Raw genomic sequence first — 26,056 nt, forward strand, 5'->3', positions numbered from 1 at the left:
AAAGTCTATGACTTGTCCAAGTATTGTTGCATACTCCAGAGGTTGACTTTTGTGATGAGATTGCAGGAAAGGTTTCCTTTTGACATTTCTTCCAAGCAGATTCTGTTTAAGCAACACTGCACTGTTTAAGAAACTGGTGCACCTCTACTCCAGTGTCAGCAAAGCCTTTTTGCAGTTTCTCTCAGTTTTGCTTTGCATACCTGAACAGTCTTATGAGCAAATTTTCCTCAGTGTTCCAGATCTTGCATCAACAGTACCCCTTAAAGTAATAATCTCGAAGATTTTCATTAAAATAAATGTCTTAAGTCACTATCTATCGCTGCACTGGATAACACAATGGTGATTGAGCCTATTTTTATATTCATTTATAGCCTACTATTATTATTATCATAATTCATGATTAAAAAACTTGGTGTCTGTGGCGACATTCCCGGGAAAAAATCACAAGCGGCGCACAGTTATTGACGCGTTTTTCATCACCCATCAGTGGTTGGTCCGCCAGAGAGGGTAGGCGGAACTAACGCAACAGGCTCGCTCTTCAACTCACTTGTGTGTGAGTGGTGTACTGTTTTTTCCGGTGTCTGCATGCGTTACAATAACAGAGAAAGGGGGGGTTGGGGGAGTTATGGAACCCTAAAAAGTTTTTGTGTAACATGAGAGATCATATTATTTGTTGATGTAGATTTCGTATTACATTTAATGACAATGTAACTTTACTAAATTACATAGCTATTTGCACAGCTAACGCTAGCTACCGGACCATGTCAAGAAAAACACCATTAGTTTAGACAACGTTGCGCACATTATCCATCTCTCATATCTGGTAACGTTGCGTTAGCTAGCTAGCTAATGTAATTAACACAATCTAATGTCGGCTAACAATTAGAAAAAAATGCTAGCTAACGCTACCGACCGGTACCGACCTCGCAAACCGTCTCTCGAATGCAATGCTACCTTGTTGCAACGTTGCAGTGTAGCTAACTTAAGGCCAGTTCAGATCAATGATTTGCAACGAGACTGGGTGCAAATTGCAAAATTCCAAGACGTCTCATTGTAAACGTTCTAAAACTGCACTTGGCGATTTGACAAGGACGGTCTTTTAAAACCTCAGGGCAGGCAACGGCTCTGCTACTAGCCAGTTCACACCGCTGCAATTTTCTCTGCAATATTCTAAAACCGTTTCGCTTCGTTGTGAATCATTGATCTGAACTGGCCTTAACGTTACCGTTATTTACATTGCCATCGTTCATCAATATATTATGATGATCGGAATAAAGCCGGGGTATGTGGAAAAGAGCCGGGTCTGATTTCTGAAGACGTCATGCAGGAGAAAACTAAATAAAAGAATACGGCAGTATGGATTAGCATTGTTATTATTTTATTACGCTTCCTCATATGTTCCTTCAGCCTTTATGCCCTTTTTGATGAAATCTCCTTTATTTTTGTTTTATTCTTCTTGTTCTGATTGCTAATTTAACACCCAGCTCAGCTTTATTCTCGAACAGTTTAGCTAGCAAAACAAGAAACACCAGGGGTAACATTTTGCAAGGCAGTTGTTTCAAAAATACCACACAACAATCATTCACAAAAAAGACTGCTTATTGTGCACGAGATACATAACTGCACGAGCCACAGCGAATCCCGCAAATTCTTCTCTGCCGTGTAAAGATGTTCATACCGGGCAAAAGGTGGATAAAGAACGTTTGCAGAAATTGATCATCACTAATTCTACCCCAGGTTTGCTACAGCATTTTAACCCAGCTTGGCAGTGTAAAGACATCTTGAGTTAGCCTAATGTTAGACAACGAATGAGTATGTACATAATGTTACTTTTATAACAACCGTTTTTTATTCAGTAAATAGTAAATGTTATAGTTGGCGTGCCAACTGACTGACGTCACACAGGCGACACTGGTTGGATCCGGTTGGATCTATGGGAAGTGAGATCCAAAAACACACCTGCAATTACCGCTTCTCGCCATTGGCACCGCCATAGAGAACGAAACTGAAATCTTCGATTTCTTAATGTTTCTGACTAATGTTTCCAAGCTGTAAGTATTTTAATATCTTATAGCATCCCCCTGCTTTGTAAGAGTCAATTATCTTTCCTTTTAAGTCCTTGGGCAGCTGCTTAGAGGAGACCTTGGTTGTTGAGAGTAGGCCACAACACCTTGAGAGGTTAGAAGGGTCAGAGTATTTACTAAGCCCTGGAATTGTCTCTAGCTAGCTTAATTTAAGGCCTAATGAGTCTGAAGTTTTGAGACCTTAAGAAATAGGAATGGATCAACTGGAACTGTGCCTAAACTTTTGCACATGCCATTTTGCATGTTAAGTTGTGTTAGTTTATGTTCACTTAAACATTCAACTAAATATGAAATTTGACCAGGGGTGCCCAGACTTTTGCATATCGCTTGGTGTTGGGCACTGAGACAGACCAGGAATTATTCATATCTAGCAACACAACACTGTAGTTTACACATGAAGTAGCCTATGCCAGTTCTGAAAATGATTCTGTCTGGATATCTCTGAAAGTTGTTCTCTCCCAGAGAGAAGTGCTCCCTGATGCATCCGGTTGAAAGTTTGCTCAGGTTTTTCATGGCAAAATAATGGCCGGTCTGATCATCTTTATCACCAGATTTACAGGTAACATACAGTGAATATAAATAACTTTAGCAATAGCACTACCATGTCCAGAATATGGTTGGTAGGTCCCACAGGTCAAATATCGTGAGACTGTGTATAAATAAATGGTCTTCTTGTGGCATGCTGTACTATGAGAAAAGGGCTTTGCATCAAAGGAGGACAGGAAGGAAAGAACAGCATATTATTAGCATAACTGGAAAAATTCACTGGCTGAAATAACAGATCAAATTGAATGCACATGTGAAAGAAAAAGGGTACCAAGCACTGAGCCCTGAGGGACTCCTGTTGTGAGTCAGACATTGAAATGGTAATTTAGTAAAATTAATCTGAGAAGGGAGAAAACCAGCTCTGAGCAGCACCTGAAATGTCCCCCTGTCCAAGGTGGAGGTGTGTGTTTTGCTCCTTTCAGGTGAAGAGGGATTGTAATAAAGAAAAGAGACTGGACTGAGTGAAGAGACCTGTGCAGCCCTGGAAGGAGGGTGGTGCTAGGTTTTAGGAAGTAAACTGTTTGGTTTCAAGAGGCATAGCTGCGAATTCAGGGTTAGGGTTTGGGAGGTTGCAAACAGGTAATGGTGCATTTATATAACACATTCAAGGGCACAAGAGGGAAATTACGATTTTTCTCAATAGAGTAAGGTATAATGTCTTGGAAGGCAGCTGTAAAAACAGCTGTGGTAAAGAAGGTATGAAAGAGGCCAGTTCAAGAGAGACTGCTCGAAAGATTGTTAAAGGGATGTAATTTAGAAGTCTGGTGATAGCACAGCCTGAGTGGAGAAACAGAGTGGAGAGGGAAGAAGCCAGACCTGGTGAGGGCGACTTTCCAGTGAGGCAAATAGCTTCAAGGACAAATGTCTCATGCATATTTTAAATATGCAGTATGTAATTTATTTAGAACCACCACAATTAGATGAAATAACTCTCCTCTTAATACACTCAAACAGCTGATTCCCGTTTTCCATGCAAACTATGTACTATATTTGTATAGCAGTTCTATTTCTGTGCAGTCTGCTCATTAGATTGTGGTCTTCACTGAGTTATCTGATTGTGGGGATATCGTTTCTGAAGCACACACAGAAATGCTACTGAGGGAGCATTATTCGATTGCATATACACCTTTGAGGGGGATGATTGCTGGGCTGCCATATGGCTGTCCATGGCCGTTATCTGGTCCTGTATAAATACGCCTGAGTGTCTGGTCATTACAAGCACGCAGCAACCCATAATGCGCGTATGATATTTGTTCTGAAGGGTAATATCCATATTTACCCTCTACCAGTAAGTACTTTGAGAGAACCTTCCCCTTAGGCTATGTTGACACAGTTATCCTTGCTGAGGAAAACAGGAAATGAATAGTGGAGATTATGCAGCAGGAAATGGCAAGGCATGGTGCTGTATCCCTCTGAATTCTTCATCTCGTCATTCTGTCTCCAGCACAGGCCGCCTTGTCATTTTTATATCATTCATTCCATAAGTAGATGATGTTACGACTCATAGCATTTTTGTAATGCAAGACCGAGATCTAACTAATTATAACTGCTTGAACATACCCTATCATTAGCATTTCACTGAGACTGAGAGCAAGCCTGATATTCAGGATTCTTTGTCCTGAATCCACAGGAAGTATGAAAAGACCACAAGCATACACACAGCGTATTCTGTACTCTCTGTAGGATGACGGAAAAAAAACAAAAAAACACCCGGTGTCTTGAGAATGTTTCTACCTTAACGGACAGTTCACATTTCCTGTGGCTAAATGATGGCAGTTCAGGAGGATTGAATAACAGTTTAAATGCTGCAAGGTATGAAAGTGTTCTGCTGGCAAGACATTTCATATGCCATTGTTTTCAAGTAATATAATGGGCAAAAATGCCTGTACCACAAAAAACAAATACTAAAATGTTCTCAATATAGAGTGGGAAGATAAGCATCGCTTCCAATTGTCAAGGACGACAAACGTTCATTTGTTTATGGCAATAAAGATATTTTGTTCTGTTTCTTTCTTGCTGATGAAATCAATCAATTGTACCATTACTTCACAGAAATATCTTTTCAGATACTGCAAGAAATGCATCCTAGCAATTCAGCAAAGTAAATCTCCCCCATCAATCATGCAATAATCCAGTTAGAATATATTTTAATCTCATAATAAATAATGAGAGATTTCTTGTTTAGTTATGTTGGGGCCAGGAAAGGGGATGCATAATTGGACATAGTGCCTCATAACACCTAGGCAGGCAAGGGATAGTGGTATGTCATGCCTCACTAGTGACCCCTGCTGGTTAATCGGACACCAACAGTCTGTGTTTTGGATGATATGATTGTTTGACTTCTCCTGAAAAGACAGCAGAGGCTGCGGTAATAAATGTGGCTGGAGGGAATTAAAAATTAGGAAAGAAAGTGGAAAATTATTTTAAAAACTTCCTAGATTGCTCATCTTTTTTCCAAGCCAAGACGATGGTGCCTACAGAGATATTACTCTGATAATTAAGAGAATTGTCTGTCTTTCCCAACAAACTATAGCTAGTTAGGGGTGTTTATGCTAAATCTCTTTATGTGTGTAAAATAGGATGTCTGTTTGTTGATTGTGAAATTTTGTGTATTTGTCGCATGAATGAATAAATCCGCTGTATAAATATTCTTCATTGTGTGTGCAATAATGCATTTACATAGTTATTTGCATATTTTTATAAATCAGGGAACATAATTATTTATGGCGAAATAATCATTTCTATGTTGGCATTTAATTTAGTAAGTCCATTAAATACTGTGAGAAAACAGTTTATATTTAAGCATAATCACATGAATACAACAAGACTGGATGTCGAATAAGAGGGGCTTATTTGACCAAGGCTGGTGTTATTATGTGTTTTCACACAAAGGTCTGATGTGCTCCATCTGGCAACAGCTGATAAACAAAGAAATTCATAAAATATAAATCACAGGTCTCTTATGTTTTGTATTCGTGTAGAGAGAGGGAGTTCGGGGGCATCCTGACTTATCAAAGCACCTGTGTGTTTTTGCAACATCTTGCTTGTCAGGTTGTTTGATCAGAATGCAATTACGTACAAATGAACGCTACGAGCAATACAGATACATTCTTAGCCAGCCGGCTTACCAGTAACCACAGTAACAAAAAATAAATAAATAAATAAATAAATTCACCAGTATTTGTCTTGTTTGCTGAATATTCCTCTCTTTTGCTGTCAGGTTCATAGGCTACCCCAAAGGCTGAAAATAAGAAACCCCAGTCTCAAAGTAAAGCAATTCCGGGCCCTCTTGTCACTATGTGTTTTTGCTGTTTTCTACTCAGTGATTAATAGAAGAGGTGTAGGGTTTGGAATCCAGGTTTCCCTTTGCTATCCATAATCCCATTCATAACTAACATTCAATGAGAAGAATAGTGGGTTAAAAATGAAACCTGCTCATTTGTATTTTAATGTCACAGAGTGCACAGAATTAACTATATTGGATTCTAATGAGCTTGCCAGCCTCCTTGCGATTTTTTTCTTTTTTTGCGTTCTTTTGCATGATTGTATTCCATTGTGGTAGACCGAGGCCAATAGCTGTAATGCAGAGATTTGTTTACCCTTTAAAATCTAATTACCGTTTGCATACCGACGGTCGTAACAGTTGTTGTTTAATAACACTTGAAAATAATAAATGATTACGTTTTGCCATCCTCATTTCGTCATTTAAGTAAAGCGGTTAAATAAAGAAAATGCCCGCCTACGTGCTTGCAAGTTGAAAATGCCATGGTTTTGGGTTCATGCTGAACATATTATTGTCTGCCTTTTCTGCAGCCTTGTCCATCAGCAGCCCATAGTTTTAACTTTGCTGGCTCTGTTCCCATTCACTGTCTCGCTGGATTCCTTGTGATTAATTGAAATGGGTTACACTTGCTGCCAAAAGCATATTAATAATATATAAATAAAGGCTGACCCTGGTTCGAAGCACAGCAGAGTGGAAGTGAATGCGTTTGTTAGCCTGGTAAACAGTTTTTGTTTCCCTGGAACATTTTTGCTTCCAGAGTTATATAACAACATAACCCCAGGTATATTCTCTGTTGGTTTATTTGTTCTGCCAAAGTCTTTACTTTTTTCTTTAAATTGAGAATAGTTTGCATTCTCTTAATTCCAGACAAATTGATACTTAAACCATTATGAACTCATGCTGCTCTTCACATGTGCTCTGATTGGCTTTGTATGAGACAGCTGTGAAAGGTTTCATCTGACATATGTCACCCACTATTTGAACAAACTGGGATAATAGGCTAATTCTCTGGCTTTTTCCAGTGAATTTCAGTTTATAGTTTTTGAGCACCATTTATTTTTCAGACATCTGAGCTTGACCTGGGAAGTCTGACTTGACAAGGCTTAATGTACATTTCCACAAGTTTTTCTACTTCTGGAATTGTCATCTCTTAGACTTATAGCATTTCAGACAGCTCTTTTAGCGCATATAGCATTAAAGAAAGGCTTCAAGTAAAATTTACAGAACATAGGTTTGAGTGTGGTGTGTCAAATTTGCCATGCTCACTTTTGACGCTGGACTGGTTTTATGAAGCTTGGTCAAAATGCATGGTCGATTTTGTAAACCGCACAGATTGCTCTCAACATGTTAGAAAAACCTCTTGATATTTGTTAGCGCAATGGTGTGCAGACTTATTCACACTCAAGGTTCTTTGTGTCTGGCAATATGGCAAATTTAAGTGTCCAAAAGAGTCATATCTATTTCTACTGTTGCATTAACTGCTATTGCCATGTTGTGGTCACCTACATTGACTCCTCTGACCGTTCCTCTGAATCCAGAATGCAACACTAATTTAAAAATCTCCCCTTTAATGTCTATGCATTTTGTAGCATTTTCTCCAGAGGTTGTTTGCAAGAGGTCAGTTTGTGGATACGCCATTTCCTCTTGCAGAATGAGTTTTTAAATAAAAATGTCACAAAATATGGTGCATTCAGGATTTCATCTGGGAAAAAAGAGACTGTAGGTTTTATTTTTAAACTCCACAAATTGGTTTTTCAGCCACATCATGAGGTATGATTGAGTCTCAAATTCCTTACTGCATGAATCAGCAGTACCTGTCCAGGGTGTATTCCTGCCTTTCGCCCAATGCATGCTGGGATAAGCTCCAGCTCCCCCCATGACAGTGACCAGGATTTAGCAGGTTTAGATAATGGATAGATGGATTAATGGGTGAATGAGCAGTTATGATTCGTTGAGTTTTTGGCAATGGGTTGCACCTGCACTGATTTTCACCTGTATACTCTTTCAACTTTCAGCTTAAACTGAAAGCCATTTGTTGCTGTTCATTTTGACTGGCTTTCAAAATCTTAAATTTCTTTTCTTTCACATTTAAACATACCTGTTAATACTTTAAACATGTACTGTCCTTTTGGGAGGCATTTTTGGTGTCAAAACTGGTGGTGTTAATCTTATCTGATTTAAGGTTGATGAGGTGTAAGAAAAGGTTTCTTGAGTACACACCCTAATTGTAGTTTAAATAAGCAGATTCTCCAGGAAAAGATAACGGAACGCTATGTAATTAGCTAGACAGTTAACCGTCTTGCAGGTACTACATACTTTCTTACTGTACAGGCCCCTCATAATGTACTTTTAACAATGAATACCAGGTCATTTTAAGGTCAAATTGTACTCATTTACAGTCATTTTGTGCATAATGCAAGTGACTGTAAATGTTTGCGTAGAAAAAAATCCCCTGAAATCCTCAGGAGAGTTTGAGAGTTTGATGGGAAGAAAAACAGAGAAAACCATATGGAACGGACTCAGAATCTGTTGTCAATAAAAAGGCTCATTGTCATTGTAACAAACTGTGCACTTGGCAAAGTGTACATGAATCTCTGTTGTGCAAATGTATGTCATTGGTTTGATGCAAGACTTAAATTGAAAAACAAAGATTGTCCTCGCTTGTTTCAATGTTTCACTATTTTGGCACATGTCTTTCAGTTACAGGCCATGATTCATCTGCATGTAATTTCTTTTTAAATCAGAGGTGCTTTTATAATGGTAAAACGTAGCCTACTAGCATACTGTTCTAATGTTGGTTACACATTTATTCATTGTTTACAGTCCGAGTAAACAATGTTCAGAATCCTCATTTATTCCATAAGGAATTAAAGTTCCCAGGGTGTACTGCCAGAGACTTCATATTTTAAGGAATCTATTTTCTATATAACCCGTCTATAGCCAAGGGTTACTTTCTGAATACTCATACTGTACATCTTAGGCTTGACACTAGGTTTGACTCTTTTTGCCTACTACATTTCACCCAGTTCATTTTTGTGTTCCCTGTCTAACTATCAGCGGTCTTGATGTATTCATGACACCCTAAATAACCAGATGTTATAGCCTATGTTTTTGTTCTGAATATCTGACATATTTGTTCCAAATTGGATTGTAGGGCTCGAATTGTGAACAAGACTGCATGCGTGCATATTTGAGGTTATGAAAATCCGTTTTTTTGTCTTGAAGTTTACGTTTCATTCCGGAACCTTCGAGTGTGCCATCTCACAAAGGTGGCCCTTGCCAACTGTACACTGGACTAGTGCGGGTGGTTATCCACACCTACATAAGCTGTGTTTAGTGACAGTTTGTCTGGGGTGCTGGAGGTTATGGGACTGTGAACAGCGAATCCTGAGTGCACTGGCGTCTAAAAATCCTCAAGGATCCCACTGGGAGCCATTACCAGTGCCAGTCATGCAGGAAATAGATTCAATACAGATGATAATAGCCTTGAATAATTAATTGGATGGCTTTTAAATGTACAACAAACATGAGGAGTTCCCCTTAGGGGAAGAGCAGGTGAGTTTACAAGTGCCAGTTTAAAAGCTGTTGGGCCTTCACTTCAAATGTAGGATGCATTAATAACTGGCTCCGGGAACTGGATCATGATGTGGTTTTAGGTGTACTATGTGCTTCATCTTCCTGTAAACAGTGATAAGTGAAAGGCTCTTGATTGCATAATTGTTTGAAGCTGTAGATTCACTTCCTGTGGTCATCTTTTTCCAAGGTCAATGCAGTTGTTGTTAGCTCTTTACCGATCAGTGTAGAGTCTTTTTGGAAGAAAAATGTAGGTCTATCACATACAGTTTCTTGTCTGTGATGGAAATGGACATCATAATCCACAGGTAGGATTTATTATTGTGGGTCCACCTATTTATCTAGGAGAGTTTGTTCACCAGCAAGTCGGTCATCCCTCACAAAGAGGTCGACAGCCTTTTTGTCAGTTATCACAGGGTTTCCGCCAGTGTATTGGGCCTAAGTTGACCCCCCGCCGGGCCTAAGCATCCGGGAATTAAAAAAAAAAAAAAACTAATGTATTTTTAATATGTTTTTTAAATTACTGTTACAGTGGGGCGACTCGGTTGGACAGCTCCAGAGCGACATCTGTTGGTTTAAACGTGAATGCACTATAGGAAAACAGCAGGTCTGAGATCAGCGTTCTTTACTCTCAATGTACGTAGTGACGTTCAACACTTGACACTTCCAACTATCACAAGCTAACGTTACCTAGCAAGCCACCATTTCTTATTTAGAAGGCTAACTAACCTCGTTACAAACTGCGTTATCACTTAATCTCATCAGTAAGTACATTCTTTTTATATTAACTTAAGCAGTGTGTAGGTAACGATAAACTAATAGCATTAATGTAATGTTCGATACATTGTAACATTACATGACTTATTAATCGCCATCGAAATAATGACTTCACTTGTTTATTAATAGCGTTAGCTTGATGACATTAATGTGCACGACAACGTGGTCATTTAGCTAACTTAGCTAGCTAGCCAAACAGTCAGTAACACAGATATATAGATATTTTGTTGTTGTTGAAATGTGCCCAGCATTCCAAGGCTGTACATTGTTGTAAGATTCAGTAGCTAATCAGTAGGCAGTGTTGTGCATATCCCGCTCTTACAGCTCGTTTCCAGCCCAAACCACTGCAAAGACGGCAAACCTCTTTTTTTTGTCAGTGACATTTCCTTCTGACATCTACGACGGCAATCGCAACCACAACATTTATCTTGCCTTTTTGTATAGCTATTTCCATGGATAAAATCGCTTTTATTATTATTATTATTATTATTATTATTATTATTATTTATTGGTAAAAAATATTTACTTCATATCCAGGGAGATAGCCAACTACTTGCACGTTACATGACGTGTAACCATTTAGTAATACGTTCGCATTTCAGGCTAGAAAATAACCTGTTAATCGAGAGAAATTGCTGAGTTGTCTTAGAATCTTTATCGCAACAGAATGTATCAAGGCTGGCAGCCTGGATCAAATTTGTTGTGACAGCTGCCGTCCAAAACAAACACCTGAGAGAGGCTGCCTGTGTGTGTACCTCCCCCAAGGCGTTATGTCATTGTTTTGCAATGCGCAACTGTCGTAAAAATATGCGGGCTTCAATAACCGGAATCGATAAGTGCATACGATTCCAATGAATAGGACAACTTTGAACCGGTTCTCGATTCCTGTCCCTATTTAAATGTGCCCAGCATTCCAAGGCTTGTTGTAAGATTCAGTAGCCAATCAGGACTTTTTTCAAGTTTTTTGTAGAGTGCAAAAACTTTGATATTATTTATTTTAATTTCATTTCATTTCTTTCGTTGTTGTTGAAAACACGGCATTCCAAGACTGTATATTGTTGTCAGATTCTTCGTAAGACTCTGCTATGCTGTAAATAGTTGTTGATTTTTTAAAATGTGTATTGAATAAATGACTTATTTATAACAACATTCACATTACGTAGTCCTATTTTCAAATCTCCAGTTAGCTTTTAGCACTGACTTAATATAGGGCCCTATGGAAGCTGTGTTATAGTTTTTTTTAATTCTCAATTCCGCGATTCCGTTCGTGATTCTGTTATCACATGAACTATAGGGCCCTACCTTAATCCTGCCATCAGTCTGTCGCTGGCCTGCGCCGGGCCCCTGTCAAAAGATACTTGCCACCGGTCCTAACAACTTTTCTGGGGGAGACCCTGTATCATATTGCCTATCTCCAGTAATCTATATAAATTTCCATTAATTAAACACAAACAATGATTGACAGCACTGTTCCCACTCTGTCACATGCTGGTTTCAGTACATAGAGCTTCAGACATGCAACAGACATCTTAACAGTACCAATCAGATAAGGTTTTTTTTTTTAATCAATGGGAAGTGGAAAAGGCCACAATTACATGACCTGCATAAAAATAGTTTAATAATATTAATTATAACTATTAAATGGTTTGCAGTGGTGTCGGCTAATTAAAATGAAAGGCTACAACAGTTTAACCTAAATGAAATAATTCGACATTTAAACTTTCGTTAAATTCGATCATGTTCAGTTATTTCAGTCTCCTGTGTTATTCTTTGCCAGTGCTTAGTGTAAACTTGTCCATAGGAAGAGATGCATCTTTGTGCACCAGAGGAGTTGGTTTGAATTGAAAAGTATCATTCTGCCTTCTGCGCAATATTTGGAACAATCTTTTCAGCCTTTGTCCCAGAACTCACTGAGTGTCATTGCACTGTTCCAGTGATTTATAATTCAGTAGTTTGGAAGTACAGTACTCATGTTCATCAGTTCCCTGAACTCAGTGGCGGTGTTACGATCAAGCCTGAATCCGTGCTCTGTAGCACTCTTTAGATGCAACTTTGTTTGGACAATACTTGAAAATCTTTTGCTCCCTTTTGGCATTTAGCCTTTTAAAGGTTCATTGTACATTTTCAGTGCAAAACAAATGCAGTTACATTATTGTAGGCATTGTTTGATTCTGTTTGCGACTGAGCTGTAACTTCCGGCATCAAGGTGCACAGTGTCTGCAACAATGACTTTTAAATTGGATGTGTTTGATTTTTCTTGCAGAGTAAATAAAATGTGCAAAACATAATTGTCTGTACCATCTGTTCACTTGCCTGTGACTAGTTTACTAGTCAGCGGCCAGTGACACAGCTACTTCTGCCGAAGTTGTTTTCAGGGAATGTCCCAGTTATTTCTTACATGCCTAGTTAAAAATGTGTAATTTATTATTGTCAGCTTTTTCATGTTGAATGCTTGCCTTCAAAAATGCATCCATCAAAACTTGGATGACATCTGTCTGTAGCTCAGTTCTGTTTTATTCACTGAGAGCATTCCCCCTTGTTGTTTGTCAAACCTTGATTGATGGTTTTTGTCTATAAATGATGGTCTATTGTTGTTTTGTGCCTGTATGGATTCCTTGTAAACTCTGAAAATTGACTCCATTGGTGTGCAGAGCATGAGAGGGTGCTGTATCAGACAGTGTTGTGGTTGACATTCCGACCATGTCACTTCCTGTCAGGAGTGTTACGTGTGCCTATAAAAGTTTAGTTGAAATTTTATTTACATGTAAGATGTAAGTCTGCTCAATATGCACACAAACAATTGCTTAACATTAATGGACTGTACCCAATTATGCTAAAACACCGCTACATTCCCACTTTAAACTAAGCAGAACTCAAATTATCTTCCGTCTCTGACATATACAGAAGACAAAGCAAATTGGGGCATAGCTCAAAGGTACTATCATGCTGTGGTTTTCATATTGCTCATTTTGCATTAGCATATATTCCAATATATTGATTTTCTCAGCTCTGCCAGTGTACCCGCAGTAGTCTAAGCCCACCCAAAAGAGCCGGCTGAAAATTTAATGGACTGAATTGTAAACAGTACGTAAGAGTAGGTCTACTTGGGCTGCCAATGCCATAGAGTGATAGCAGGAAAATGTGTGAATGTTATAGCTAGTGACAATATCAGATGTATTATGCAGCTTTTTCAACATTAACACAAGTAACCAACATCTTCCTGTCGTAATCAAAAAGCTCCAAAAAACTATAACACTAATAAACTGGGGGCTAAACGAACATGAATAGGCTACTTACAATGCTTTACAAACAGAACCGGTTTTGCGTTCAACAACCACAATGGCTATGCTTGATGTCATTGCACATAAAATTGCGGTGTACAGAGCCAAATCACGAAAAAAAAAGTCTAATGTCACAAACATTATGGAACTGTATATGGCCACATAGAAACAGACCTCAAGTTCTGAAGAGAGATTGTGCAGACAGACCTACAATTCAGTACGTTTAAATTTGATATTCTGCATACAATATAGGGGGCGACATAGCTCAGGAGGTAAGACCGATTGTCTGGCAGTCGGAGGGTTGCCGGTTCAAACCCCGCCCTGGGCGTCTCGAAGTGTCCTTGAGCAAGACACCTAACCCCTAACCCCTAACTGCTCTGGCGAATGAGAGGCATCAATTGTAAAGCGCTTTGGATAAAAGCGCTATATAAATGCAGTCCATTTACCATTTACCATTTAATATACTGCTTTAGACAATTAAATGTGCTTGATTGAGTTTATCATGTTATTGTTCCATTTCGTGAGGGAAAGGGGAAATGAAGGTACTGCAGAAAAATAACGGTGCTCTTTCTCAGAAGAAGAGTGGAAATGGCAGCTTTTAAACACAAATTATTCTTTCTTTAGCAGTGTTTTATTTCATTCCTGCCGGTTGCTTTAAGCGAACAGGGGATATTCAAGTATAAATGCCATGAAATGACCTTTTGAATGCACCTCATGTTTTAAACACTATTAAAGCAAAAGGCACAAGCACTGCTATAGGATTCAAAAACCACTTTAATAATATGTCACTTCAAATGGACTGAGCCATTTACTAAATAGAAACCAGTTTACATTTCAGTGGAGTCACTTATGCCTCAGGTCACATACACTGTCATTTTTCTCCATTCTGAAAACAAATTTAAGAGTATTATGAACAAGTTTTACAACTACAATGTGTTAAATTACAATTTACTGTCCAATGTGTATCATATTAATGGTTTAGCAAATGAGCATTTTGGCATATTTTTATGAACACACTTAACAACTACAATATTGTGGTAATGTACAGCTTTGAATATAATATTTATATCATTTTAATGTTTCTGTATAAGCGGTTCTCATATATTTGCCTTTAGTCATTTTTTTCTGGTAAGATCATAATTCTAGCATTTTGTCCAGGTGCTCCCATGTTCAAATGACTCATAAATTGCCAGCTAATGAAGTAGCACTATACCTCTGCAGATAGCCAGGGCTGTCTGTTTTTCACATTTAAAATTTATCTGTAATTTTATTCTTATTAACACTAAAGAACACACAAACACAAGAGTGAGAAACACTAAAACACCAGGGCTTCACCATTATAATAGCATGTATATGGTATATACTGTAATGTATTATGATTCAGAACTTTTAACTTGTGGCTACGCTTTGCTATTGTATCCTTCATTGTACCATTGACTGTGTGCAACAGTACAGTATGTATGATATTTACTGGTGCATGCACACTCCAGCAAGCTCTGGAATCTCTGGAAAAAGACAAGAACATAGAAATTATACTAAATTAAATAAAAATTAAAATGCTTAGACACTTTCATATGATCTTGTGGATTATAGTTCTTGAGCTGATCATTTCAGTGACTTTAAAGTGCATATAGGACCATTATCTGAAATTAATATCACCTAGTCGACAGTATGAGAACTTGAAAATGTGCCCTAGATCTAATGTTTAATTTGAACTCCTTCAGCAAACACACATAGGTCATGGGCTCTGATGAGCCAGATTTCTGAAAGCCCAACCAAATACTTTTTTCCTTGGTTTCTTCTATGGAAAAACCATGCTTTATGCCTTTTACTGTGGCAGAGGTAGCCTACTTCTGGTGAAGGTTTTTAGTATACAGCCATTGGATGGGTAGAAGTCATTCCTGTGTTCCAATATCAGGCATGAAGCTTCTATTATGTTATTATTGTTTGTTTATTTTTTATCAGTACTATATGCTAAAGAGATGTCAGAAGTAAATTAACATTCTGTTGTTTGTCACAGAATGCTTCTGCACAGATATGGGTATAATGCTACGACATAGGCTAATGGGCAGGTGGAATCCGAGTTTATTTCTGTATGCAAAACAAGCAGTCAGCTTTGTAGAACTACATGCTATCCAGCCAGAATTAATAATTTTATGAATTATGCTACAGTGCTATTCTGTCAAAGACTCAAACCAAAAGACTTATGATGTAAAGTGTCTTCGTTACTATTCTGTGCTCTTTGATATGCCAGAGTTGTTGGAAACATTTATGCTCACTATCAATCAGTGATCATTTTCAATATGTAGTATTCTCTAAAGCAGGGTTGCCCCTCATGGTCCAGCGGTCTCTGGTTTTATGATTTGAAATTTTTTATTTAACCTTTATTTCTCCAGCCAGGTCAACTGGAAACACAATTCTCATTTATAAGGGAATCAAAATGAGTGAGAACACAAGCGATTGTGCAGCCAGTCCTATGTAGGGGTGATTAGGTGGTCTGATGCAGCAACTTTGATAACAAACAAGATGATGATATGGTAATTTAGATGGTGTATCGTTCCAAGTCTATAGGAGAATATTGTTTATTTCTTAAATAAACATTTATTAAAACATAATGACAAAAATGACAAGCCTAATCATGAAAAATGCAGGGGTGCAATCTTTATTATGAAGTGGGGGGTGTGGTACTTTTTAAAGTCCTGGACATCCAACACCCCCCAGTCAAGCAAGTTTAATCTATAGTTTGAGACCTCATTTAACACATTTTGTCTCTTTGTAGAGGGAGGCAGGGATATTCACCAATATAATTCTGCCGGACTTAAACTCGATTGAGCCACATGAATGAACAACACTGTGCTGAGGCTGAAAAACTCCCTTACGTTCCTTTTCTCTTGGACATACCGCAGGTTGTGACCTGTTTGGAAAGCAGTGCAAATATATTTATGTTAACTAACTTCTGTAACTGTTTGACTCTGTATGTGCGTCAGAGGTTGTGTTCCTGGAAGCAATCATCAGTAAGTTACATTAGCTAGTGAAACTGAGAGAGAGGAGGCTGTAACAAAAGGGCCAGCCAGTTGTGGGGACGATGTCACTTGATACTAAGCTGCTGCATAAACAACTTAAATCATTTTGTTCATATTTTCAACAGAAAAATACACATTTAATTACTTTTAAGGGGTGGGGATGTGGTCCGTCTTTTTTTAAACGTATTGGGGACATGTTCCCCTTTGGAAATTACACCTGTGATTTTCACTCACCTGCCATTTTATTAGGTACACCTGCTTGTTAGTGCAAATAGCCTGCTCCTTCCAAATAGCGAAGCATGTAGCTTCATCTCAATATATAAAGCATGCAGGCATGGTGAAGGTTTCATTTTTTGTTCAACCAAACATTACAATAGGAAAGATTTGTGATCTGTGGTGTGATTGTTGGTGCCAGACGTGGTCCCAGAATCTCAGAAACAGCTGCCCTTTACGCTACAGTCTCTAAAGTTTACAGAGAACGATGTCCAATGAGCAGAAGTTTTGTGGCTGAAAACAACTTGTAAATTAGAGAGGTCAGAGGAGGATGGGCAAACTCATTCAAGCTTCCAGAAAGGCCTAATGCTAAAATAACAGCTGTTTACACAGTGATGTGCAGAAGGTGATCTTTGAATGCACACTTCGAACCTTGAAGTGGATGGGCTACAGCAGCAGACTGTGCCGGGTTCCACTCCTGTCAGCTAAGAACAGGAAGATGAGGCTACTGCGGGCATGTGATCACCAAAACTAAACAACTGAAGAACATTGCCTAGTCTGACAGATCTCAATTTTTGCTGCAAAATACAGATGGTAGGGTCAGAATTTGGCACAAAACATGAATCCATGGATTCATCCTGCCTTGTGCCAATGGTGCAGGCTGGTCAGTGGTGGTGTAATTGTATGTGGAATGTTTTCTTGGCACACATTAGGCCTCTTAAGACCAATTAAGCATCATTTGAATGCCACAGCATACCTAAGCATTGTTGCTGACCATCTGCATCCATTCATGGCTACAGTCTACCTTTCAAATTGTTAATTCCAGCAGGATAATGTGCCATGTCACTGAGCACACACTATGTCATGCTGGTCCCATGAACATGACTATGTCATCAGATTAGTCCAATGGCCTACACAGTCCCCAGATCTCAATCCAATAGAGCTCTTTTGGGATGAGGTAGAATGGGAGGTTTGCAGCATGAATCTGCAGCAGAAAAATGTGCTGGAACGACATGATGGTACTGAGTCAGCACGGACAAAAATGCTTGTTTCCTGCACTTGTTGAATCCATGGCACAAGGAATTCAGGCGGTTCTGGAGGAAAAGGAGGTCCTAGATACAGTAGGTGTACCTAATAAAGTGGCCGTGACTGTAGAACCATTGATCGAATGGGAACTTCAATAAATTGCTGTTCTTGGTGTCCCTAAGCTGTTGTAGGAGAAGACCAAGGATCTGCAGGTTCAGATGTAAACAGTGCATATCCAGATCCAAATACTTAAAAGAGAAAATGATATAAAATGATAAAATGTCTGAAAACAATATGAAAGCACACTAAACATCAATAAACTACGTCTGTCTGTTCTCCTTTTTATTCAGAGCTCCGCGCCTGAATCTTCTCATCTGAGAAATGTAATGGTATTCTAGGCTACACACTGCACTTTTAAATTTTCAAACAAGAACTCCTGAGGATATTATTATTTCCAATATTTTCTTATTTGAACACTACGTCCCTTTGCAACCGTTCACTTAGTGAGTCTGTCAAGTGACTTTCAAGGTTGAGCTGAATCTGCCAGGGTCCCACTGGTGATATCACTAGACGTATTTGTTAGATTTTCTTGTAGTCATCCAAGATTCTTCTCTAGAGAGGAGTCATCACTCTTGTTAAGAAAACAATTAGAGAGAAAACGGGGGCCTTGATGATTTCTGTGTCGAAGGGGTGCATGGTAGAATGAAATGTTGAATTTAGTAATTGACTGGATGTAAACCTGACTGAATGGGAATTAACAAATGAATCTGACATTAATCATTGTTAATGTCAGATTCATTTGTTAACGTCTTTGTTTGGATCTTCAGTACAGACGGACTGGGAGCACGTGCGCTAATGACTTATGAAAGAAGGCCTGCAGATCGGCTGCCTTCACACAATGTGCTGCAGCCCTTTGTTTTTGTGTGCTTTTGAGGATCCATTTGTCCCTTTAATCTCTGCATGATTAAATGAATGCATCTGTCTATCTTTACAAGCCTCAAAAAAGGTCCTGACCCTCGCCTACACTGCAGCCATCAGGATGGCCCCCGCCTACTTACAGGACATGATTCAATTCTATACGCCAACTCAACCACTCCGCTCTGTGGCAGCAGGCCAACTTGCACCCCCTGCCATCCGAGTAAAGGGTTCTCGCTTGTCCCTTGCATGGAGATTCTCCACCCTAGCTCCCCAGTGGCTGAACAAACTCCCTGTTCCTCTATGAACCACACCCTCATTGCCCATCTGAAGACTCATATACCTGGACTAACTAACTATCACCACTTTGCAGGGCACTCCCAATCTGGGATCATTTCTATCACTTAAATTCCCCTCTTTCATGCTACACATGTACCTCCTGTGCCACTTTCTGCACCTTGTGTCATTATCTTGATATAGTAGCTTGTCATGCCTCCTAGTTTGACTTGGCATAGGTGAGGTGACAGGTCGGAGTAATGTTTACTGTGTGAGCTGGACTTAATGTGTTAATGGCTATGAATAACTACAAAAATGAGTATTGTACCTTATTGGACCTGTGTTTTGTAGTTGCTCCAGTGACCTTCGGTATGCACTTATTGTATGTTTTGGATAAAAGCGTCTGCCAAATAAATGTAATGTAATATAATGTAACAAGAAACAGTATTGGCTATCTTACCTCACATAAATTAAACAAGCTGTATTCCAAAGCAATGCTATCCAATGTTTCCTAAATTGTTTCAGGTAACTTGGCCCATGGTGATTGTAGTCCACCTGTGAAATGGCATTGAGATTGGTTCTGAAACGGCGGAGAAATCGAGGTTCAAAAATCACTGTTTTACATTGGAGCAAATATGCTAACTATAATACAAGTGAATATGAATAAATACTGTGATATTAAGTGCTTGTATTCTGTTGAGATTTTGAATGAGTTCTTATACTATCCACTACTGGTGTATTTACAACTGTTGTTCATAATGTGATCAACAATCCGATTTGTGTAGCTTATTTCAGGGGTGATAGAAAACCAAAGGCAATACAGCTGGCTCACGAAAATTGCATTAATGCTGACTAAGATAGGGACTGTATGGACTTCATGGCTTGCTGTACATGTGTGGCTATGCAGGCATGTCAAAAAAGAGTAATGTAAAGTAAAATATAGCTGTGCTGTTCACTTGGTAAAATCCGTCCTACATTACATTGTTATTAAATGATCTGCTGCCGTTCCATTTTAAATTTATACTGCTAGTTCCGCGATAGGGGATGCGTAACGTAAATACGAAAATAACGTTATTTACCTTAGATAAACATTGGATAGTGTGGCCCCCCCTTGTGGTCGTGTGGCCCCCCATAGCGGTTGTGGCCCTAAACCGCATAGAGCGTTTATTCCACGGGCTGGCCCGGAAAAATCCTCCTGAGTCCTCTTTGCTTTCCATGTGCACATTTGGACAAGGTAAGCATACATCTTTTTCTCATAGAAGAATGAATACATTTAGGCCTAAATAATTTGGCAGATACTCTTATCCAGAGCAAGTGCAATGCAGAAAGTTTGCATCCACATATATAACAAGTAAACACTCTCAGGAGAAATAACTACTGTCCACACAAGTTGTGTTGTCTTTTTAATACTTTACAAAGTAAAAAAAAAAGAAAGGTTTTTGCCCAGAGTCTGGAGGCTATTGCTGGGACAGTGTTATTGAATGGCTCTGAAATGCTAAAATGAATCTAACATCTCTGTTTTCCTCACCATCAATAACAGTGTTTCATTTATTATTGCCAGTTATGTTCCCTTGCAGTACAAAAATGAGTGATTCTACATTCATTTCCTACAAAGAAAATGTATTAAGTTATACAATACCACTGGGGAAAAAACTTTTTTGTTTTACATTATTAACACTGAACTTACAAAAATGTTTACAAAGAAAAAAACAAACATTTGCATTCATTTAGAGTCCAGACCTAAGTCACTTGAGCTCCTCATCTGAGTTGTGGTTCAAACCCTGGGTTAGACCCTGCCTGCACACTCCCAAAGAAAATGGCATTAATCCCAAAAGGTTATTCCATTGCTATGTAAATACGTGCTGCGCACATTTACATTTGTGAGCCATGTGTTATCTGAAAGATAAAGTAATAAAGTAAATGTGAACACACATCATTTTGCAGCCTACCGGGACTTGGAGACAGAGTTGGCAATATTAATTAGCTGAGTTTCATTATTTAGAGAAGCTAATTACTCTAAGAACATGGGTTTGGAGCTTATCTAGCAGGATAAGAAGTTAAATATCCTGATATTTCTGCTCAGGCTGCTCTGGGTAATTACAGTCATGGCCGTCGGAGGAATGTCAGCAAATTGATTTGGATTAAAAATCATTATCAATCTCCCATAAATAAACATGCAGTGTAGCCTCCTGCATTATGACCAACACAATGGCTGTAATTTTAATAAACAGGTTCAGGAGATTACAGCCAACGGTCTTAATGAAGCTGCCAAGTATTGTGTGTGTGTGTGTGTGTGTGTGTGTACGTACGTGTGTGTTTCGGTATGTTTTCTTTGTATGAAGTGTACTATAATTCTGTAATTCAGTCAGTGAATGTCACTTTCCTGCAGTGGGAATTTAGTTATTTCACCGTAGACAAAGGATACATCCTATAATTGTGTACTTTTTAAAAATGCAAGCTGCAGCAGTCGTCTAATCTTCATATTCATTATGTGCCATTCTGTCACCACTGGCTGGAAATACACAAATCCTTCGAAACATTTATTGCTTTCAAATATTAATGGAAAATGCCACATTTTAACACAGTGTCTGGATGTCTGACTGTTGGTAACTTCTCTCCTCCTCTATTCTTCATTCTTTCTACATCTACTTACTCTTTATTCTGGCCTTCTGATATGCAGAATGATATTTAGAGTTTGCTTGAGTGAAGTTTTCTTAGAAGCCATTACTGGCATGGTAAAGTGGGGCAACAGCCGGGGTTTGACATTATCCGCAATTTACAATGGGACTATGTGATGAAAACTGACAGTTTTACACTGGTACTCAGTATCTCAGTTAATGAGCCCCACACAAATGCAGGCACCCTGGCCTTTCCCACTAATGCATTTTCTATAAATGAATGAAAAGCATAACGGTGGAAAGTAAGAGGCCGTGTTTGCAGCATTTGTTTATTTATTTAAATGTGAAAGGCACACGGAGGATAAGGAGAGATGGGGAAGGCACGGCAGTGGAACAGCGGTGCGGTGCGGCTCCGCTTTGGTGAGCCGATGCCCTGGGGTCTCACAATCTCGGTGAAGCGGGTTTTAGGAATATGCTAAGAGGAAATGAGATGATTTGTATGGTTCCGACGCATGGATCAGTGAGTCCAGATCGAGGAAGCAGCCAGGCAAAGGTAGCGGGGCGAGGGCAGAACAGACTGCTGTGTGTCTGCAGGCTGTGGCAAACCAGACACCTCATGGGGTGTGAACAGATAAGGCGGCCAATATGACACAACGAGAAGTTGATTGGAAGGTAGTGCTTTGATACAGGAAGTTGACACAGTGACATAATAATGACAATAAAATGAAAGAGTACCGGGAAAGTTATCCAAATTATGGTAACATTGGCAAAATGGAACAAAGTTGTTTTTGTATGTTTACATATGAACATGGCCAAGATAAAATAGGCCTTGTGTGCACCCACTTGATGTCTCCTTTCAAACATGGGTTGAAAGCCAAGAATATGAACCGTGCACGTTACCGCATCTTTGGTGGTTGGAGTGATTTTTCACAATGGCCTGTCAGCACCCATTTAGCTGGGTAACAATCAGGTTAATATGTAATCGGTTGTATACAAGGTTGTACAACAGACTTATCAAGAAGTTATAAGATAAGAGATATCACAGTAGCCTGTGCAGTGCTTTGGGCTTAAAACAAAACAGCCCTGATAAACACGTGAGCAAAATGCCCAATGTATTTGTTGTTGCACCTTTTTAGTCATTATATTCAGCCGTTATTTAGTTTTGCAGTCTCTGCACTGAATCATTTAGGATTATGATGTGCTCAGTACGAGAATTACATTAATATTTCATATGAGACAAAACCCAGTCACAGAGTGAGACAGGATAGCTGGACTGATTAGAGTGAGGTTGGTTTGAGTGTATATGTATCCAAGAATTACAAATAAATAGTCTGTCTGTATTATTTTGTGTTGTCTAAATATAGATCCTCTCATTCTGGGTAGTTATGCCATTGGATCTGAAAATAACATTATGTAAGGCACTGCTAATTGTGGGAGCTGCCTCCCTGTTGTTTGGACTGACAAAGCTGAACTGTGCCAAGCAGCCTGCCACTCAGCATCCCAACTGATTGACCGTCACAACAATTATCTCCAGCTGAGGGACTAAAGAGCCATTAGAGCTTGTGCACTAAAGTTACATCATTATATCCCAACTTTCTTCACTTCCAACCTCAGAAGCAGAGCGTCATTATATGTGGTTTGTACACTCCCTCCTCCTGTCTTTTAATTGATTCAGATCCATTAGGTTTTTTTTCTTCTTGTTCTGCAGGGATAGGAAATGGGGTTGATTATTCAGAGGTTAATGTGGATGGGAAATTTTTGGGCTTGAGGTTCTTATGTTTTCTTCATTTATGTGGTTAAAGTGCTACCTATGACTGATAATTTTAACTTTACAATCTCTAGAGGCCCTGCCCACATCAAGTTTTCCATAAAAGGGAGCTTCCATGTACTGCTGTGTTAGTCGTCCTCAAGTGAAGACAACAAGATGCCTACTGTGATTTTTGATGGGCACATTCAGAGGCATCCACGGACGGAGTCAGAGTCCTCTGCTGTTTCCCTGTGCCGGAAGGAAGGGTGTGTTCCCAGTTTAGAGGAGTTTTCTGAGGACACCACTCTCCATGGCCTGTCCAGAGTGGTCCGAGGGAGACTTTGTTCTATTAGGCGCTGGCTGTGGACATTTGCCTTCTTAGGGTCAATCTCACTCTTTCTCATGCATTCCTTTGACCTGGTCAGCGAATACCTGAAATACCCTCACGTCACCAAGGTGGACGAGACAACCTGCAAGGACATGAGTTTCCCAGCGGTGACACTGTGCAATGTGAACCATGTTCGATTTACCAAACTGGAGAACTGTGACATCCAAAAACTTGGGTCGTGGCTGGGTTTTGAATTTGAGGGAACACTAAATCTCACTGAACACTTTGATAAAGAGTACCATGAAGGCTTAACAAAACTGCTCTCCAAAAAAGAGATGTGTCCGTGTCAAGTTGACTGGGCCAATGTCTATGAACGTTTAGGTCACGACATCAAAGAAATGGTCAAGTCATGTCGTTTTCAGGGTAAGGACTGCTCGGCTGGAGACTTCAAACCTGTAAGTAGATTCACTTCCTCCTTTGAACTCCAGCTTCAAGCCAACTGTTTGAGAGTGAGAGACTTGCCTGGGAGTCTGTAAAAAGTTATGATCTTCATATTTTAAATAATCAGTAGCCAGATGAGCCGATTCATGTTTTGCAATAAGGAAAGATTGGACAAGATTGGAAAGAGCTTGAATAAGCTTTGCATGCTTTTTGAAGTTGCTTATTTGTATTTAGTGACTTAAAAGCAGGTTCTAGTGAGATGGTGGCCTGTATATACAGTATGTTCATATACAGTGTATATACAATGAGATGTTTTTCATCCACATGTTTTTCATCCAAATGTTTCATACTGAATTCCCATATACAGCCAGTCAGTATGGTATTACAATCACAGAACCAAGAATACCTTCATAATCACACAGTTTACACACCTGGTACATGACACCATGGTGAATGCTCGCACACTAATGCAATCTGTAATCTGAAAAGAGAACATGTTCTCAACGTATAAAAATGCCAAGTTGCTCATACATACTAACCACTGTCTGTAGGTTATTAATTCAAACTTGCAAAATCTAGGCCTGCTATTAAAAGTATTGATGTCAAAACTAGGCCAAGTTACAAGAAACAATATTGGCTCACACGAATTAAACCAGCTGTATCCCAAAGCAAAGCTAACCAATGTTTCCTAAATTATTTATATTTATTTATCCAAGTTAATAGGCAATCATTAGCCAGTGCAAAGGGGGTTGGGGGGGGGGGGGGGGGGGGGGGGATTTTAACCCGTGCCTGTCAGTCATCCAAAGGTCCCATAGCCAAACATGGTACCCAGTGACCTACTAGTGAAGCAGCTGCTGGGGCTGCAAAGTTTAAAAAAAAAAAAGTGTGCACTTCCATATATGTCCATTTTGTATGTGTATCCAATGCTTTTATTGTCTGATATAGCTGAATGTTGGGGAGACATATTCCTTGTGGGCCTGGAGCATTCATGATGATGTAATCGGCAGGGGAAAAAAAAGGAGAAACACAGAATCCCCTACATTTTTTGTTTAGATTTAGGTGGACATGAACTCAGAAGGTACAGAAATTAATGTTTTTTTAGGGCTTAGAGTAAGTGGTCATTGTGGTTATTTATGTAGGAAACCCTAAAAAGTGCCAAAATCTTGGTTCTGTATAGGTATGGAGCATGTAGCCCCGACAAGGAGTAGCTTGGAGGAATGCCATACCTGCCATCCCAATCAGAAACTCTCTCTTCCTCCACAAGGAACCATCTTTTTCTCTCACACAGCTCCACGTACACAGACACACACACACACAGGCTACCAGGAAAATCCACTACGTAAACCTTCAGTCGTCATGGCACTGTATTTATTTTACAATGGATGGCCATAATTTTGCTACAATGGAAAGCAATGTCAGGTGCATTTTCAAAAAGTATGAAATTTGGTATTCTACCATTTAAAAATTTTGGTACTTTTTTTGTACCGGTATACTGTGCAACCCTAGTACAGATAATACAGATACAGGGTAACCACAAAAAAAGAAACAAAATGACACTGTTGCCTATTAGTGTTTATTGCACTCTTCATTTTCTTGTAATATTATTTAAAAATCTGATTGGCTAAAAATACAAGTGCATGTCACCTAACCTTAATCTGATTTTCCTAATCTGTGTTACTAATCCAGTAACACTGTTCAGTGTTGATGTTTTGGTGTGTAATTCAATACTTTTATGTGCGAGCTTGTATAGGAAATCTATCCGTTTCAATGTAATCATACATAATAGAAATGTAGGACATTTAAAAAAGTGTTTGAATTTATTTGGTGAACAAATCATACTGACTCACCTCCATGTAAAGATTTGTTCATTTGGATCAGCTCTCAGTAAGTTGCAAACTTACCATTTGCTGAAGCTGCAGCAACTC

At 39.1% G+C, this 26,056-nt stretch overlaps 1 protein-coding gene across 2 annotated transcripts in view; it reads left to right on the forward strand.

Moving 5' to 3' along the window:
* Positions 1-25,377, forward strand: part of LOC118222404 (acid-sensing ion channel 1C-like) — a 31,730-nt gene extending 6,353 nt beyond the window's left edge. The window contains exons 2-3 of one of the 2 annotated variants that reach the window (XM_035407988.1): positions 23,458-24,145; positions 25,309-25,377. In XM_035407988.1, coding sequence (XP_035263879.1) covers positions 23,540-24,145; positions 25,309-25,323 — 621 coding nt within the window. In that variant the 5' untranslated portion in view covers positions 23,458-23,539 and the 3' untranslated portion in view covers positions 25,324-25,377. Of the gene's footprint in view, positions 1-23,457; positions 24,280-25,308 lie in introns of those variants that run through there. The other variant, XM_035407987.1, reaches the window with a different exon arrangement.
* Positions 25,378-26,056: the final 679 nt, after the last annotated feature.

This window comes from Anguilla anguilla, chromosome 3, assembly GCF_013347855.1.
Source record: "Anguilla anguilla isolate fAngAng1 chromosome 3, fAngAng1.pri, whole genome shotgun sequence".
Taxonomy (NCBI): Eukaryota; Metazoa; Chordata; class Actinopteri; order Anguilliformes; family Anguillidae; genus Anguilla; species Anguilla anguilla.